This window comes from Talpa occidentalis, unplaced genomic scaffold, assembly GCF_014898055.3.
Source record: "Talpa occidentalis isolate TD23 unplaced genomic scaffold, MPIMG_talOcc4v2.1 talOcc4.6, whole genome shotgun sequence".
Classification (NCBI taxonomy): Eukaryota; Metazoa; Chordata; class Mammalia; order Eulipotyphla; family Talpidae; genus Talpa; species Talpa occidentalis.
In genome coordinates, this window is record NW_023604972.1 from 65,823,295 (window position 1) to 65,842,711 (window position 19,417).

The 19,417-nt window shown below is 41.6% G+C and overlaps 1 protein-coding gene and 1 long non-coding RNA gene across 9 annotated transcripts in view; one reads left to right on the forward strand and one right to left on the reverse strand.

The window, feature by feature from the left end:
• LOC129144773 (uncharacterized) overlaps nucleotides 1–18,316 on the reverse strand; it is a 42,971-nt gene extending 24,655 nt beyond the window's left edge. The window contains exons 1-7 of one of the 7 annotated variants that reach the window (XR_008549339.1): nucleotides 18,256–18,316; nucleotides 17,883–17,984; nucleotides 17,160–17,283; nucleotides 15,319–15,405; nucleotides 11,219–11,358; nucleotides 5,502–5,677; nucleotides 2,729–2,968 (exon numbers count right to left, since the gene is read on the reverse strand). This is a non-coding gene — a long non-coding RNA (uncharacterized LOC129144773). Of the gene's footprint in view, nucleotides 1–2,728; nucleotides 2,969–5,501; nucleotides 5,678–10,605; nucleotides 10,623–10,821; nucleotides 11,359–15,318; nucleotides 15,406–17,159; nucleotides 17,290–17,882; nucleotides 17,985–18,248 lie in introns of those variants that run through there. The other 6 variants (XR_008549342.1, XR_008549341.1, XR_008549340.1 and 3 more) reach the window with 6 other exon arrangements.
• MCC (MCC regulator of WNT signaling pathway) overlaps nucleotides 1–19,417 on the forward strand; it is a 336,988-nt gene that overhangs the window by 273,674 nt on the left and 43,897 nt on the right. For both annotated transcript variants that reach the window (XM_054688299.1, XM_054688300.1), the window contains 3 exons: nucleotides 15,680–15,826; nucleotides 16,718–16,807; nucleotides 17,891–18,039. In XM_054688299.1, coding sequence (XP_054544274.1) covers nucleotides 15,680–15,826; nucleotides 16,718–16,807; nucleotides 17,891–18,039 — 386 coding nt within the window. The remainder of the gene's footprint in view (nucleotides 1–15,679; nucleotides 15,827–16,717; nucleotides 16,808–17,890; nucleotides 18,040–19,417) is intronic.

Below are 19,417 nucleotides of genomic sequence, written 5' to 3' on the forward strand. Positions count from 1 at the left end.
TTGTACACATGAATAAATAAATCTAAAAAAAAAAAAAAGATAGACTAAAAATAGTTTATAATTTGCAAAAGAATCTTTAAGTATATACTTGCTCTCTCTTAGCTATAGTGACTAGTGTGAAATGTCATCTATTCAAAGCAGACTTACTAAAATGAAAATAATCACATGTATGTATATGTGTATGCCTGTATATTATATCTGTGTTCTCTGTGCTGTGTGTGCATTTTTGTGTGTGTGTAATTCCTGGCATTTAACCTAGTATGCCAATGACTGTATAGCCTGAACCAGTTGGGAACCACTTTGTTCAGGAAATAAATACAATTTAAAGAATTGATGTTTGAAGATAGAAATGTTTGGCAGAATGGTTCAAGCACTCAGTTTTCCAAAGATGAAGTTTCCTCAAGGGAACCAACAGTGATTCTTTGTTTGGCTATGAATTTGATCTGTGTTGGACTGGGTGTGAATCAATGAATTATTCAATCAGAAAATATTCTCTCTGAACTTCACTTTGAATTAGGAGATCTACTTTATTCCCTTTCTCAATCTCAACAATATTAGAAGCTTGCCTTCTAGTTGTGCTTTGACTGGTGGTTTTGCACACAGATAAAGAAAAAATATACATTAGAACTCATCATCCTTCATCATTTTTCTTTCTTCTTCTAAATGAACACCTTGAGGGGCTTCCCTGGTGGTGCAGCAGGTTGAACACTGTGCTGTGAAGCTGTCCGCAGCCTCTGCAGCACAGGTTCAATTCCCAGCCAGCCAGGGAGATACCCACATGGCATGGCAGACCTCTCCTGCCTCATCCACTGCTCCCCTCAGCAATGTCTTTGGTCCATTTGCCTGTTCTGCTCCCTGCTCTGTCTCTGGTGAATTCTCTCACCCTCCTGCGCTTCTGATCTGTACCCCAGTTCTTGTATAAATAAATAAATAAAATCTAAAAAGAAAAAATTTTTAAAAAAGGAACACCTTGAAAATAACTTTTTTCCAATAAGGTCAGAACATGTACTTCCTTCTGTTCCTTTTTTTTTTTTTTTTTTTTTTAAAGATTTATTTATTTATTTATTTATTTATTTATTTATTTATTTATTTATTTATTTATACAAGCACTGGGTACAGTCAGAAGCATGGGAAGGTGAGAGAATTCACCAGAGCCAGAGTGGGGAGCAGAACAGGCAGAAAGACCAAGGTACACTGCTTAGGGGAGCAGAGGGCCCAGCAGGAGAGGTCTGCGCTCCATGTGGGACCCTCGCCCAGTGGCCGGGGACCGAACTGGCACTGCAGAGGCTGCGGGTAGCTTCGCAGGCCAGCGCTCAACCGCTGTGCCACCGGGGAGGCCCACTTCCTTCTGTTCTTAACTTATGTGCAAGTTTTCATGATTGCCATTGTATATAATTATGGAAGAAATGACTATTTTTGAATGTTATCAACTCTTTTTGACTATATCAACTCCCTGGCTAAATGTCATAATTAAAAGACCAATAGTCCTACCTCTCATATCGGAACATCGTTTTATCTGAATTCACAAGTATAGGCTTATTTTCAGTATCCAACTTTATCAGATGCCATTTTCCATACTTGCATAAGCAAGTGTAAATCAGTCAGCAAAAATTTTATCTGAGCAAGTTGATGAAATTTCCTTGCAGCTGAGGCACACACCACCTGTAATTTCCTGGGTCACACTCCCTCATCATTATGGCTAATGCCCTAATTCGGTGTGCTTGCTTTTAGCATGTGCTTTCTCATGGTATGTGTTTTGTAAAGGAAATGTGTCTTTAGGTATAATTACATATTGTGGTTTAGAAAAAATTTCTGCCTTCAGCTTGAGTTACTGAAGCAAAAGAGAGCCCTTGTTTGTGAGTAGCAAAAGATAAGATACCACCCTCCTTCTTCAGTTGTTTTCTCCAACTCTAAAAGTCGATATAGAGAATGGCAGAGGTGGTGGTTCTACCTGCCCTACCTGTAGTGCTCCAAGGGCCCTAGAGGCGCACTCCCTGGGCTCGTGGACCTACCCAGTCCCCTCACCTCTCTGTGCATCACTTTCCTCTGCCGTGAAGTGGGGTAATATTCATAACCAGTGCATGAAAATTAATGATACTGATAAAGCACTGAAACAACACATGGCACATAGTAAATCCTCAAAAAATATTAGTAGTTGTTGGGGTGAAAACCAGAGTTACCTATAGAGTGGTCTGATGAGTTCACCACCCTATTGTCTTTTTCCTAGTAAAAGTCATTAGATATTGGGAGAAGTCTAATATGAACTTCTGATCACATTTATTACTTTTTAAGTTTTGTAGTCAGTGTGGTTTTATTTGTTTTTTCAGTTTTGCTTATTTATTTATTTATTTATTTGTTTTATTTTTATATTCCCCATACAATTGCAACCCCCTGATTTTGACCCCGATCTCTCCTTTCCCTGCCCCCCACCAAAGTGTGTCTCTGGTTCATAGTTGTTTGTTGATTTTGATTTTTTTCTTTCTTATAGTTATTCTTTTTCCTGATCCCTTATTTAGGTTTTCTAGATTCCTGTTATGAGTGAGACCATCCGGTATTTTTCTTTTTCTTTCTGGCTTATTTCGCTGAGCATGAGTCAGTATGGTTTTATATAAAAGTATACAATTTACTTTCAATGACCTTCAAATCAAAATATGTTGAGGAACTTGAATCTCTTCATCAAATGGAAATGTCCTTCAGAATTTGTATACATACCATGAATTGGATTTATTTATCTTTATTTGAAGACAGTTGTAGGTCTCATAGAATTTGCCTAGATATCTTTGAATACCAATTTACCAGATGTTAAATGTTGCATTTTGTGTGGTGGGTTGTCTTCTGTTCTCTATGATGTGCAGCACTGCAGCAACTGAGTCATGGTATCAATTCCCATGCCTGCGACAGCCCCTGATACCTGACTCCTTGGCCTGTGCTGTCTTTCCAGCAGATATGAATCCATAGCTCATCGACACTGAAAAATAGTTGGGCACACATTATTTTCATGCCCGTGTTCACTGTGCAGAATTCTAAATGACCAACAGTGTCAATGGTGCCTGTAATTAAACAAAGTGCTCTCAGTAGGTTTTCTGAGCCTTGTTCAAGATTTAATTAATTTAGATCTAAACTCCCAGTTTTTAATATCAGTTAACAAATTGGGCTACTGTACAGAGCAGTAAGGAGGGAATGAGAGGTAGACAATTTTTGTTATTGGTCCCATCTCATTATTAAATGAGATAATCATTTGTTTCTACATGCTCTGATATATAACCACACATCTCCTCCCACTTAAAGAAGTGGGCTTAATTTAGGCAAGGTAGAAGTAATTGACTTGAAAGGAAGCACTTTACACTTATTTATTTTTTATATCATAAATATGATTGGTCATCTCCTCTGTGCCAGGCAGAGGGACTGCAGTGATGAGCAGAACACTGCCCCCAGCTTGAAATGGCTTGGGGAGACAGGAAAGTAAACAGGTGTTTAAAATGCTGTGTGTCAAGTGTGTCAAGTATATGTGTCAAGCATGGAGGGGAAAACACATGGGGAACACTGGGAACTCATAGGAGGGACATGTGATGGTAGGCCTAGCTTTTCCACACTATTTATTGTTTTTACCTAATTTTTTAGGACAAGTGTCTATAGCAAAAAAATAAGTGATTTCCCCAGATATTTTGGTGAAGCAAACTGAGTACACTTGACTCTTGAACAACGTGGGTCCTTAGGTCCACTTCTATTTGATTTTCTTGTTTCTATGAAGAAGTCATACTTTCTCAAGGCAAACTCTTGGCTATAACAAAAGTAGCTGACTCCATTAGTTGGAAAGTTGGTAAGAAATTAGGAAGACAGCCAAAATGCTAACCTTTTCTCTGATGCAGGTTTTTTGATAATCTGGTCCTGGTTCTTTAGTGGGCTATACTACAAAAGAGAAAATAATATGCCTATACTATTATCTTCAGACAATGAAAATGCTGTCAGGTTTGTATTCCTTTTCTATTTTGTGGTTTCTTTTTCTTCTGACTCAGCCTATAAAAAATTGCCATAAGTAATTTAAAAAAACTTCTTTTCTGAAACACTATGAAAGTGAAATATACAGGAATAAATATGTTATTTCTATAAAGAAACTCTGATGAGGGCTCCAACAGAAGTCTGCAGAAATGTCTCATAAGAAAGTGACTCTCCACAAAGTATCCACCAAACCTGGACATGGAGGAGGCAGCTTTCAAAGAACTACACAGAGACTAAGTGGTCAGCCTCATTAAGGAGAGCTTTTTCCAGCCCAATGATTCTAACCTTTCTTCAGGGTAAAAATCATCTCACCTCAGCCAGCTCCACTACACATTGAGATTATGAATTCACAACTTAATTAACTGAAATTATATCTGCCTAATTCACAATGCTGCCTGTCATAAACAGAACAAATTCATTTTTCATGGTTAATAGTGTTTCTAATCCCACCTAGGTATCTAACACCACCTTTCTTGTCACTAGTCTGTGAACTACATTCAGATGGCATCCTCGCTGACTCAGTCATGCTGTCTGTGTTCCTACGTTTGTACTGGGACACCACATTATCCTTGCCCTAGCCTCACTTTTTCAGTAAATTTCCCTCATTTCAGAACCCCACCTCTGTGCCCACTCCACTGGATGTTCATCTTTGACAGCTTTAGTACCAAATTCTTAACCACTTGCATCTTTCTCTCTGCTTTTGCATAATCTCTCCTGCACCTGGGCTCTCACCTTTGCATTTACTTTGTTTCTTTTAATTTGGTTTGTAGGAGCAAAGAGATAAATTACATTTCTCTGTTAAAGGCATATTCATTGATCTGTGAAAGGTCCCTCTTTCAATTTCTTTCTTTTATAACCTATTCCCTCTCCCCATTTCCCCACTTTATGTATAACCTTATATATTTTTGCATTATTTTTAATTTATGTAAATGCTGCTGTACTCTCTTTTTTTTAAAGAATGATTCCTTTATTGTAAAATGTGTATTTTATTTATTTTTGTATAGAAGAACTAGGGTGTAGGCCAGAGGTGCCAGGGGTGAGAGGATTCACCAGAGACAGAGTAGGGAGCATACGAGGCAGATACTGAAATACACTGCTGAGGGGAGCAGCAGACAAGATGGGAGAGGTCTGATGTGCCATGTGGGTTAGCTCCCTGGCTGGGGATTTGCCACAGGAGGGCCATCTCAGTGCACTGAGACTTAACCCCTAGGCCACCAGGGAGGCCAATGCTGCTGTACTTTAGACCTCTCTTACTTACCTCAGTACACTCAGTCAGTTAAGGGCTGTCCACACTGCTGTGTGTACCTCTGGCTGATGTATTTCAGGCTTCCTTGTATTCTATAGTGTCATTCACCACATCACAGTGCTCAACACTAGGCTTCCCACTACTGCAAAGAGCACTCTGGTGCTTATACTCTTGCAGATTTCTTCTGTCCTGGGTGGGACTTTCCAGGTACACATGTCCCAGGTGAGACTACAGTCTTGGATGAGCACATTCTCACCTTGAGCAAGTCTTGATTTCCGAAAGGTCTGTCCGGCCATCCCATCTCCGACAGCAGAGCAGACCTGCTCCTGTCCCTGCAGCCCTGCTTGTGCTTGCTGTGGTCACTTTCATCCCATTCTTTTTCTGGGTTTAATTTTCTTGTTTGTATCCTTAGGAAGTTCTTTCAGCAAAGGTCTATGGGTGATAAATTAGTAATCTTGTTTGAGAATGTCTTTATTTTACCTATACTTTAGGTGATAACTATGTAGCTTCCTGTTGCTGCTATAAAAAGAAAAAAAAAAAAACCATGGCTTCAAAGAGAACAGGCTTACTATATTTCAGTTCTATAGTTCAGAAGTCTGAGATGCATCTCTCACTAAAATCAAAATGTCATCAGGGAGTCTTCCTTCTGGGACTCTGTCTTTTTCAGCTCCTAGAGGTTCTGGCATTTTGTGACTCATGCCTCTTTCTCTGTCTTCAAAGCCAGCAGCATAGTGTCTTCAAACCTCTAACGGACACTTCCCTCTTACATGGACCTTCATGACTACTGGGTCTATGTGATAATCCAGGATAATTTTCCTATCTCAAGATTTTTTTTTAATTTTTTTTAAGATTTATTTATTTATTTATACAAGCACTGGGTACAGTCAGAAGTGCAGAAGGGTGCGAGAATTCACCAGAGCCAGAGCGGGGAGCAGAACAGGCAGACTGATGAAATACACTGCTGAGGGGAGCAGCGGGCGTGCGCGGCAGGAGAGGTCTGCGTGCCATGTGGGACCCTCACTGGCCGCCAGGGATCAAACCAGCACTGCAGAGGCTGCAGGCAGCTTAGCAGCCCAGCACTCAACTGCTGTGCCATCAGGGAGGCCCTCCAATCTCAAGATTTTTTTTTTTAAGATTTTATTTTAAATTCATTTATACAAAAGCACTGGATACAGTCAAAAGCGTGGGAGGGTGAGAGAATTCACCAGAGCCAGAGCAGGGAGCAGAACAGGCAGAGTGACAAAGTACACTGCTGAGGGGAGCAGCGGGCAGCAGGAGAGGTCTGCCACCATGTGGGACCCTCGCCGGTGGCCAGGGATGGAACCGGCACTGCAGAGGCTGCAGGCAGCTTCGCAGCCCAGCACTCAACCGCTGCGCCACCGAAGGAGGCCCGTTATCTCAAGATTTTTAATCTTTCTTGAAAATAAGGCAACATAGTCACAGGGTTTGAGGATTAGAATGTAGACATCTTTGGGAGCCACTATTGAACCTATATAGGTTGAGACTGACACTTTGTCAGGTACCCTTCAAAAGTTGACTATAGAGTGGTCAGTGAAACAGGCCAACATCCCTCCGTCAGAGCTTGAAGCATCTTATCTATTTCTCCCACTAGATGGTTTTTAGGATTATCTCTTTATCCTTTTTCCCCCTACATTTGTACTATATAGTGTTTCTAGACACATAGTTATATTTTCCTTCCTCCTGTTCCAGTTAGCTTTAGCTGAATCACAAAACATCACAACTTAGAGAGCTACAGGCATTTATCCCACCTGGTTCTAGGGATAACTAGACTCTGCTGGGTAGTTCTCACTTGGACTCATCTGTGATTGGTTAGTCATCAAGAAGGTTTCTTTAGTCCTATGTCAGAACTCCTATGAGCATTTGCCCTTGGTGGGCAGCCTCCAGCACGGAGGCTGACTTCTATGGATCAGCATCCTGAAAGAGTGTCAGCAAAACTAATACATTTTCTGAAATAGCCTTAGAAGTCAATTTGTATGACTTCCCTTGCATTCTGCCCATTGGATTCTGCCGCGGACCAGCACAGCAGTAGACGATGAGGCCACCTCAGGGTTGAGAGAAGCGTGCAGGGTGGTCAGGGCGTCGGTGAAAGAAATGACAAACAGACACACTTCAAGAGTGAAAATCTGAGTGTAATTTTCTTTGAGTTTGTGACCAGTATATATATGTTTTCCAAAAGCACAGGAATGAATATCAAAGAAATTAGCTTGCTCATGGGCTCAGTCTATCACCATCAGGGAGGTGATCTGCATAACAAACAATGACCATTATAGAAGAAAGGAAGAAGTTTAGAAAGACAGATAAGGGATTAAAGTTTGTAGTTCTAGAAAGACTGGATAAGATTTTTAGCATTCTTGTAGTGGTTCTTGGAACAAAGGGGGACCTGCTGCACCTCCCCCTGCAGTGACCTTTAGGGCTAACCGGCCCTAGGTCCGGCTGGGCAACCAGCGTGCAGGGGAAGAACAGCAAAACCCTACCTTTGCACCTCCCCCCGCAGTGATCTTTAGGAATGGCTTTAGCCACGGTCCCTAGATCCTGCTGGGCAACCAGCACGGGGGGGGGGGGGGGGGGGGGGGGGGGGGGGGGGGAGAACAGCCTGAAGCAGAGGAAGTGCAGCGGAAGTTCCCTGAAAAGGCAGAAGCTTATCAAAAGATAACAACCACCAAGAACCACTACAAGAATGCTAAAAATCTTATCCAGTCTTTCTAGAACTACAAACTTTAATCCCTTATCTGTCTTTCTAAACTTCCTCCTTTCTTCTATAATGGTCATTGTTTGTTATGCAGATCACCTCCCTGATGGTGATAGACTGAGCCCATGAGCAAGCTAATTTCTTTGATATTCATTCCTGTGCTTTTGGAAAACATATATATACTGGTCACAAACTCAAAGAAAATTACACTCAGATTTTCACTCTTGAAGTGTGTCTGTTTGTCATTTCTTACACCGACGCCCTGACCACCCTGCACTGCACGCTTCTCTCAACCCTGAGGTGGCCTCATCGTCTACTGCTGTGCTGGTCCGCGGCAGGATTCAATCTCAGTCCATGCATGTACAGAATGAGAACTGGACTCCACCTCTTCGTGGACTTCACCGCTTGAGGCAAGGAATGTCGAAGAATCTGCAGACATATCTAAAAACTGCCACATCTACTTAGCACCTGATATGTAATAATGCAGTCTGATTTATGTCTGTATTCACATCTGGAAAACAAATCTGTTTTCTTTTCAGATGTTTATCAGACATTTCCTGTGTTCTCTTCCTTTTGAACTCCTTTAACAATGTGTTAGAGCTTCAGTCAATCATTTATGTCTCTTAATGATGCCTGCATATTTTATATCTCTTTAGCACCCAGACTGCATTGCTAACCCCAGACTGCCACTTTCTCCATGCTGTGTTCCAATTTTTTAATTCTCTTTTCAATTTTATCCAGTAAAGGCTTTAACCTATACATGCATTCTATTTCATAGACTATATCTTTCTTTCATTGCCCATTTTTCTCATCCTCCTAATCTTATTTGATATCTGCTAGTTTTTTACTTTTTTAAAAAAAGATTTATTTATTTATGCATACAAGAACTGGTGTAGGCCAGAGATGTAGGGGGCGGGTGGGCGAGAGGATTCACCAGAGGCAGAGTGGGGAACAGAACAGGCGGATCTACTGAAATACACTGCTGGGGGGAACAGCGGGGAGACAAGAGACAAATTCTATAAAATTCACAAGGAGAGGTGGCCTATGTACCCAAAAAACAGTTGGCAGGGTTTAGACTCAGCTTTGACAGGTGCTATATGACCGGTGCTGTGCCATGTGAGTTAGCTCCCTGGCCGGGAATCGAACTCATGCAGCAGTGGCTGTCATAGAGCTGCATCTTAACCCCTTTTGACATCAGCGAGGCCCCTAGTTTTTCTTTCATAATTTATTTTTTATGGAAATGCTTTTTCCATAAAATATATAAATTATTACTTTCTTTAAGGGCCCAAATATTTGCTGTGACTTAACTGAGTTTGCTTTATTTTCATTTATCTGGTGAATCCATTTCCCAATTTAGACTGCTAGCTCTCTTGGTACATCCACCTTTCTGTGTAGTTGCCCTTCCATGTCTACAGCTTCATGGAGGGCCTAAGTCTCCTGTTCCATATGGATATTGTGGTTTGCAAATTAGTGTCTAAGGGAGTGAGTGGCAAAATGCAGACCAGTTTTCACTGTTAACATATAAGCCTGGGGCCCCACAATATGAAGATAATAACTTGGGAACCCATATACAAATGTGTCACAGGTCTGGAATTTGATTTCTTATGGCTGACCACTGCACAGCTCTAAGGTTTCTTTCCAGCCTCCGGGGTAGCACTTTCAGTCCACCTTTCACACATAGGTGGGGCAGGAAGGCTCCAGGCTTTATTCCAATTATCAGCCAGATCCCCAGCCGACCTGGAGTGAACCCTCCATGGCAGCTCAACCCCCACAGCACCCTACAGTATTGCTTTCTTCCTTGCCTCTCTAGCTCTAGTTCTCACTTCACTTCTGCAACATGGAGATTTTACTGTCTTTTTTTTTTTTAAAATTTGGCAGTGAATTTCTTTCTCATTGTTCCTTTTTATGTAGCACTTCTATGCATTTTTAATAGGAGGAGCACCTGTTTACTTTAGCTGGCATGTGCTGCAAAATTTGAATTGTTCTGCATACAGACAGCTACTCTTCCCATTTGCAGTCCTTCTCATTCTCATCCTTTGTAGCACCTGTCAAAGCTGAGTCTAAACCCTGCCAACTGTCTTTTGGGTATATAGGCCACCTCTCCTTGTGACTTTTATAGAATTTGGCTTTTTCCATTAATTTTTTTTCATCAGTACTCTTCCTTCCTCTTTGCTGTTAAGAATGTGTCCAAATCTTCCTGCCAGTGCCCCAGCACATCCTTCTTATTGCCGTAATTTTTATCCTCTTTTATTCTTGCTATTATTATCATGAAATCTCCAGCATCTGAAGATACGCAATTGCACAATCTACTCTGTTGAACAAAAGAACTCAACTGAGTCTTCAGTGCTGCTACGCAAGCTTTTTTCTTCCATTTTTGCTCTGAGGTTAGCTTCCTTCCTCATTTCCAATGTCTGGTATTTCCGCCTTCCTTCCTCCCAGGGGACCTCAACTCTTTTCTCTTAGAGAAAGAGAAACCCTCTCCGCCCATCCCACAGCCAGGCCTCGGCTGGCAGCCTTGCCCATGCACAACATTCCCACACTGTGCTTCCAGTTCTATTCTTCTTCCTCGGATTCCATTCTAAATGTTTCCTGAATATCCTTCCTCACATACCGGACAGTTTCCTCAAATCCAGTACACCCATAGTTACTTGCCATCTTTATTTCTCTCTGAAAAAAATCAGTCTGTGTTAGGTTGCCCTTATTTTGTTGAGCAATACTATGAGTTGCTGAGTTATCCCAGCCACAAGTTTGGATGAATTTTAATTTCCCTTAATAGTTCTAGAACTGCAATGACCAATTAATAGCAGCTAGTCACAAACAGATATTTAAATGTGAATTTACATTTATTAAAAGAAACCACCATTCAATGGCTACCTTGGGCACCTAGCCAGTGCTCAGTACCATTTTGTGGCTGGGGGCTCCCTCAGGGCCTGCGGCAGCTGCGCAACAGACCCATGCTTACAGAAGTTCTCCTGGACAGAGCTGGCATGGGTGTGTTTCACCACCGGTGCCCAATTCACTGATTGTGTTTGACACTCCTCATTTCTCATCAGCACTGTAGTGCAGCTCTTGACTCACCGTCTTTGTCCTCCTCCATCCCATCCATCTTCTTCTCTAATCAGGTAATTTTTGTAAAACCCCTTCTCCCTTTGGGAGTCATTATCATTTAACTGAGAAAAGCCTGCATTCTGGCATTTTATTATCATTTCTTTACTTGAACCTTTCAGGACTTCCTGAAAGTTTCACCTTTTTGCTGATTTTACCTTTTTTGTTTGCTGATCACCATTCAGCCTTCAAGACTGAATCTCAGTGTTTCTGAAAGGGAGAGGAAATGTTTCTTCTTTCATACTTTGACACTCTGGTAGAACTGGTCTCCAATAATATCTTTTCATTATAATGTTACCTAGGGAAAAAAAATCACAGACCACATTTGAATCAAATGATGTTACAGAGGTCCTGATTTTGTTATACATTGTTTCAGTAAAAGTCAGCCATTTCAAGGAACCTATGAACAAATAAGCAAGGACTTATTACACCCTTTTTGGGAACACATTTGTAATATTTAACTGAGGCCCTAAAAGATAAGAATCTTCCCTTGATACTCTACCAGGTTTCCATTATATGTAACAAAGTTATTTCTCTTCTGGGAATCTAGATGGGTATGAACTATTTAGGAAAAAACAACAAAGTGACCATTTGGTTACTTTGTGTGTTGTTGTTAAAGAACTCAGACTGAGAAAGGATATAACCGGGAAAATGACCTTCCCATAGCATCAATTCCTAGGTTAGGACAGCTGTGATTCCTGGTTAACCTCTGACTCCAAGCCACATGTTTTGAAGAGAGAAATGTATTTTCTTTAATAAATTATCTTCAGCAAAAGATGGTATATTAATTACCTCAAACTTGGCAGCTTGAAACAACAGAAATGTATTCTCTCACAGTCCTAGAATCTACAAAATCAAAGCATTTCCTTCAGAGGCTCAGAGGAGAATCCATTTTTGCCTCTTCAGCTCCTGTTAGATCCTGGAGTCCACTGATACGTGGCCAGGCTTTGTCTCAACCCTCACATGGCCTCCTCTTTGTCTGAAATCTCCCTCTCCTTTCTCCATTCCACTAGTCATTAGATTTAGGACCTGCTCTAAGTCCCAGATGATCTAATCTGGGATTCTTAAATTATAGCTACAAAAACTACATTTCAAAATAAAGTCATTTTCATAAATAACGGGGGTGAGGAATTTGGACATGTCTTATTTAGGGGGGTAGGGGAAGGAGGTCACAATTTAACCTACTGCAAAAGGACACAATTTTACCTACTGTAAGGACTCTAATAAAAGCTGTCTCCCCTCTCCCAAGCCTTACATAAGCTGAATCAGCAAATTGTTTGTAGCCTTCATCTTTGTGCATATATTCATTTAAATTAAATTGAGACTCTTCCCCCACTTTCCCTCTCCCCCACATACATAATACATACAAATCAAGGCAGGAGAGAAGGCTATGTAGCTCCATCAAGGGCCGGCCTCTCCATGACAGTTTCACACCATACCTTTCATTGATTTTTTTTCCACTGCCTAATAATTGTCTTTAAATAATAAACCATAAACCAAAATAAGAATGTTTATCAGCCTTTCGTTTTCAAAGCCATTCTATGGGTCCAAGACTTTAAAAATGGAAATGGATGTTTACATTTAAAAGTTATTTTAAGTGGACATACCTGTGCTTACTCACACTGTGGAAAATGACTACAAGTAATTGTCTCTGCCTGGTTAAAAGAGAGAGAGAGAGAGAGAAAGAGAGAGAGAGAGAGAGAGACTAGGTACTTCCTTTTTATTTTTCTCAGTGTCATCTAAACTTTCCACAATAAACATTTTTTAGGTGAAGAAACTTTTTTTTAAAGATTTATTTATTTTTATACAAGAGCTGGGGTACAGGCCAGAGACGTGGGAGGGTGAGAGGATTCACCAGAGACAGAGTAGGGAACAGAACAGGCAGACTGACGAAATACACTGCTGAAGGGAGCAGCGGGTGAGACAGGAGAGGTCTGCCGTGCCATGTGGGACCCACGCCAGCCGGCCGGGAATGGAACCCACACTGCAGAGGCTGCAGATAGCTTCACAGCACTGTGCTCAACCTGCTGCACCACCGGGGAGGCCCTGAAGAAACATTTTTAAAACATGGACAGTTTTAATGACATTTTTATACATTGCACTGGTCCATTTGTATTTTTTTGAAAGGGGATAGAGTGGGCCAATTGGGCTATAAGAAAACATTACTGATTATTTTGTGACTGATTCAGGCATTCATTAGATTTTGCAGTGGTGCTAACATTATTAATTATTCAGGACCTCATCATACTTGCACAGCAGTAGAAATGGAAATATATGGGCTCCCCCAGGAGGTCTCCCAAGTGCCAGGAATTTGACATGGTGGGAAAATGGACCCTTGCCCTGTGTCATGTGGCTAGAGGAGACAGTCACCCTCAGCCATTCTCAGTCTGTTAGGGACCATTCCAGAATTACCGCTGTAATCTTTCACCAATATCATTTGACTTCAACAGGCATGTGTTTCATCTTTAAAACATTTCAAGATCAATCTTGTGTCTGGTATATTGTGTGGTGTGGCACATATTCCCATCACCCACAGTTACTGGAAGTTACTGTGCCACATTCCGCACTTTATAGCTGTTTGACTAGTGAATGTAATTGGCTCCAAGGGAATTTTCCTAATTGGGCTTCTAATATTTTGATGAATTATTGAAACTTCAATTACTTTTGGTTCCCAATTTAGCAGGAGGAAAACATCCAAGATGTTTAATATGAAAACCTCCCATTTTATAAAAGGGTTTGGCATCAACTGGACTGCTCTGTGCCTCTTGTCTCAGGAACAAAAATGCTGCATAACTTTGGGATTCCCTTAGGTCAGTGCTGCTCTGAGTGTGGTCCTCTGACCCACAGCACCAGCATATCCTGGGAGCTTGTTAGATATGAAGATTCCTGGGCTTCATCTAGAACCAGTAAATCAGAAGCCATTGAGGTGGGGCCTCAGGATCTGTTTTTTTGTTTGTTTGTTTTGTTTTTTATTTTATATATATTTGAAATCATTCTTCATTTCTGCATAATGTATGCTTTTTCCTCTCAGGTGTGGTCCCTGTAAAATTCCCACCACCAATTCTCCTCTGTACCGTCACCAGTCTCTTGTGCTTTTCCCTCCCCTGTTTTGATCCATCTTCTCCTCCTCCCCTGCAGAATGTCTCTGATTTATAGTTCCCTGTTGATTTTGTTTTTTTCTAATTTTGTTTTTAGTTTATATAATTATTTTTTGCATTCTGTTTTAACAAGCTCTCAGTTATTTGACATTCTGATGGACCAAGTTTGGAAAACTCAGCCTTAGTTCTTCCTGTGCTTATTCTTTCCAGTGAGGCCCTAATGTGTTGTAGACAGCTTTCCCTTAAGGTGCACATTGTACTCAATGATAAAATGGTGATTAAGGTCATCAGGAAAAAAATAACAATTCCTAATAATCATGTTCATTTACTTGGAATGCTTCTCTCTTTGGAAGCCACTGATCAGTAACCATTGAGAAGTAGGATTTGGACATTTAAATTCTGTGCAAGTAAATATGTGTTTAAATGTAATTCAAGAGGGTCTCCCCGGTGGCGCAGCGGTTGAGCGCTGGGTTGCGAAGCTGCCCGCAGCCTCTGCAGCACCAGTTCCATCCCCAGCTGCTCCCTGGCCACCGGAGGAGGGTCCCACATGGTGCGCAGACCTCTCCTGCCGCCCACTGCTCCCACTGCAGTGTACTTCGGTGCTTCTGTCTGCTCTGCTCCCTGCTCTGGCTCTGGTGAATTCTCTCACCCCCCCACCCCCCGCGCTTCTGACTGTACCCAGTGCATGTATAAATAAATAAATAAACAAAAAAACAAGAGTTCTCCTTTTAAAAAAATGCAATTCAAGGACCTGTGTTTCCTTTTTATACAGAAAGACTGTTTAGATATGCCTTTCCAACATTCCAGGAATAATTACATCTTCAAGTCTTGGGGCAAGACTGTTTTCATCCCAGCCTCAATTTCTTCCAAATGCAGAGACCTCTCTGCACTACACATATTCAATAATTTGAAGTTCTTCAAATGCAGCATATCATCTTGTGTGATCTGTTCTTACCCTGACTTACTCAGAACACCCTCAAAGCCAACCCTTTACCCATCTGTGTAACTCTCTTCACTTGTAAGACTGCTCAAGTTCCCCTCTCTCTCTTTTCCCTTCTTTAACAAATGGCTTCAGGTGGTCACATTCTTCCCTGGTCTTCTCCTTACAGCACCTCCATAGCTATTTAGCACTTGTCTGCACTTGTATTGACATTACCTACCTACATCTTCCTCTGATCCCCAAGTTCCATGAGAGTGGAGATTTCATTCTGGGTTCTCTGTCTGCAGACAGCAACAGTCACATGAGGCTGAATAAATAAACATTCCTTAGAGATAGTCATTTCAACAGTGCTAGAAGCTTCTAGTGCCTTAGATAACATGTTCACCTTATATTTGTGGAGATTAGATGATGGCCAGTAGCAAGTCTAATTGAGGCTAGTGACTTGTGTAGACTCAATCAACTCAGTTTCTGAATGAAACTGATCCCTTCCTATAAATGAAAATTGGTCATCTACCCATCTGGCTAATTTGCTCTTTGGCCAGGAAAGTGACCAACTGTGACTAAAGGGATTATTCTTTCAGGTTCGAGAGCTTCAAACCCGACTACAGAGCATGCAGGCCACAGGACCCTCCAGCCCTGGACGCCTCACTTCTACCAACCGCCCTGTCAACCCTAGCACAGGAGAGCTGAGCACGAGCAGCAGCAGCAATGATATTCCCATTGCCAAGGTAAATTCCTGGGGATAGTGCTGGGGATCCCTCCTATTATCTGGGGGCACCAGCCTCCATGGAGCTTAACCTACTGTACAGACATGTGATTTGCTCAGCTGGCCACCAGGGGCTTTTTCAGTACTCTCTCAGAGAGGGATGCCTGACCAAGAGCATCTCTCGCTTGCAGTCTGGATGCCAGCTCTCATTCATTAGCCAGCTGGAACATGTCACAGCTGACAAGTCACTATGGAGTGAGCTGGTTTGTCAGATTCCATAATACTTCAGGTGGATGGAGTTTCTCTTCAGGCCTAAGGTTCATTCCAGGTGGGTTCTGAGTAATGAACCAATGATCTTCCCACTGAAGGACCCATAACCCCACCAGCAAAAAAATCAACTGTGATGGGCAGCCTGTGGGCTTGTAATAGGTATCCCCACTGGATCATATGTTGAGTCAACCTGAGAAACACTGTTTAAGTGATCCTCTTGCCTGGTCTCCACAAGAAGGTTCGTTCTCAACCATCAAGAAAGTTAGGTCAAGCCAATGTTTCTTTACCCAATTGCATGGGATATGGCAATGCCTCTAGCCATTTTTGGTGGTCACAACTGGAGAGCTACTGACAGCTTATGGCTAAAAGCAGGGAGGCAGGGGTAACTATCCTATAACATACAGAACAAGCCCTTTTTCTCACTCCCAATGTATAATAAACCAGTCCAAAATGATAATAGCACTGTGATTGAAAACCCTTGGATTAAGCCAATGGTAGAAAAATTAGGTAAGTGAATTGTTTTTTAAAAACTAATTAACTGATGTAGTTGTCATGGTGAAACAGTAACCCTATATAAACACAGTCCCAACAGTTTGTCTGGAAATTGCTATGACATTTTTAGATTTTGTTTCATCTTTTGCAGGTTGCTGAGAGGGTGAAACTATCAAAAACCAGGTCTGAATCCTCATCATCTGATCGACCAGTCCTGGGCTCAGAAATCAGCAGCATAGGAGTGAGTGTTCCTAAGAAGCGTGACCAGAAAACTCCCCATAGAACCATACAGATACCCATTTATAGATGATAGAAGAATGTCCTTGGTTCACCTCCAGTAAACCTGTTAATTATAATAATAAATCAGACCCTATTTCCTTTAGAAGATCAGATTGAAATGTATAGTGGTTTCCATGTGGTGAATTACTTCTTCAGCCATAAGGGAGATGTTTTTTCTCTACTTAAAACCATTCAAAAAGAAATGTTACTGATGATGTTACTGGTGATTTAGATGAAAGACTTGAAATATCTGCTTCATGTCACCTACTGCCTCACAAACATGTTTGAGTCATGAATGACTAAAAACACTTTACCTTTACACATTCCTCTTGAAAGGAAACATGCTCTCCAGTGAGGGTGAATGCTGCCTTTGAAGTTAGCCTGATGCTCTGAAACACTGGAACCTTCAAATATTCATTTGTAGCACCTGTGAACCCACTGAGACTGCAGACGTTAATGGGTGGTGAAAAGGGAGCTGTTTCAGTTCCTAGGTGGATATCTTTCATGATTGGGGATGAGACTAGGAGACCTAGCTCTTTGATCCTTGTGGGTAGGGAGAGCCTGAATAGCACTTTCAAGGCTTAATTTAGAACTTCGCACTAAGGAAAAAATGCATGTGTTCAGATTCCACACCAAAGCTGTTGTAAAAATACAAAGGTTGGTTGATCTCCTTTGTTGCAACAGAGACGAGAGCCTGGAGTGGCAGGGATTCAGGGAGGCAGAAGGGGAGTCCAGACTCTGTTCAATATCCAAAGTTTTAGGCACACACAGAGACATGATCAGCTGCACCTGCTGCCCAGCATCACGTGCATGAAGGAGGCAACTCTATTTGATCCTCTTTATGTGCTGCTTCTAGAGTAGTTAGCTTTTAACACTGTGTAACCTATACAGGTTACACAGACTGAGGAAGACCCAGGTAAACCACCTCCTGGTGCCTGATTCTTAAGAATATTAGCTTTAAATTATTCTACATGCAAAGCATTTGTGGGGACTGGTATCCCTAAAGTGACACTGGCCATAGGGGAATCATTGCTCACTTGTACAGGTATCCAGCAGCGTGGCAGAACATCTGGCCCATTCTCTTCAGGACTGCTCCAACATCCAAGAGATCTTTCAGACACTCTACTCACATGGATCGGCTATCTCGGAAAGCAAAATTAGAGAATTTGAGGTGGAAACAGAACGGTTGAATAGGTAAGGAGAAATACTATGTGTTTGAGTGTTGGTGGAGGAACTGCCCCTTCCTTCCCTTCCAAAGACTGATTCAGATTGATTTGTATAAAGTCATGTGTCACTTAACAATAGGGAAATATTCTGAAAGATGCATCCTTAATGATTTTGTCATTGTGTGTCTGTCATCAAGTGTAACTGCCCAAACTTAGATGGCATAGCCTGTTGCACACCCAGTACCATGTGCTGTAGCCTGCCGGGACCACCATAATCTGGGGTGGTCCATTATTGACTGAAATGTCCATAAGTGACACAGAACTGTATTGTGACATAGAACTGTATTGTGACATAGCAAAGCCCTCAGGCAGGTGAGTAGGAGTCTCCACCACCTTGCTTGTCAAAAGAGTGGCCAAGCTGTCAGAACTGGCTTCACAGCTGTTTTGTGGTTGACATATGCGTATGAATAATGTTTAGACAGACCTCATGCTTGTTTTGCTGCTCTGCTTTACCATATTAAACTCTTAATAATTTATGAACAAGGGTTCCTACTTCTTTATTTTTCCCTGGCCCTTGCAAATTATGCCTCAAGTCTGGGGAGCAGTCCACATAGGATGGCAAGTAGATCAAAAATGCCAGATAGTTACAGACTGTGCAGAACCACAGGATGTTCTGGAATGTTGAATCTGTATCCCAGTGGTGCCTGGAGCTACCTGGAACCAGCAAAAGCATCCTAGGAATGAGTGGGCATTCTGGTCCAATCCTCCCTGTCCTCACTGAGGGATGCTTGGTTTTATCTATGCTCTATGCAAATGGCAAATGTGCACAACCCTCAATCCCTACATCCTGTTCTCCTTCGCCCTACTTAGAATGATTTTCCAAGGAGGTCTACTTAGAACTATTTTACCATAAATTACAGGTTTTAAAGTGTTCCTTCCAAATGTCATGATAGAGGTAGTTTAAGTTCACACTCCTTCCTCTTGGCATAGATGCTTATGAGGGAGTTACTGAAAAATCAATGAAGCACCAAGGCTAAGCTATATTCACCACTCTGAATCATAATTGGTCCCCCAGTGGCAGATGGACTGTTGAATCACATCAGTTGTGTGTGGCTGCCTTCACCTATCCACCTTCAGAAAAAAGCACAGTAAGAATTTGAAAGGCTTATGAGCTAACCTGGAGGAAATGTGGGTACCATTTCTCATCCACCATTGCTCAGTGCCATTCCCCTTGTGTCTGGCAAACCTGAATAAATTGAATTATTATGTTAGTCCTCCTTGATTTGAAGCTGTTTAATATAGCACTTGAGAACTATGAAACTATGGGGATCTAGGTCATTTTAAGTTTTCAAATTAAATAATTTCTTCATTAGACCCAAAATATTTCAGAGTGATAATCATATGAT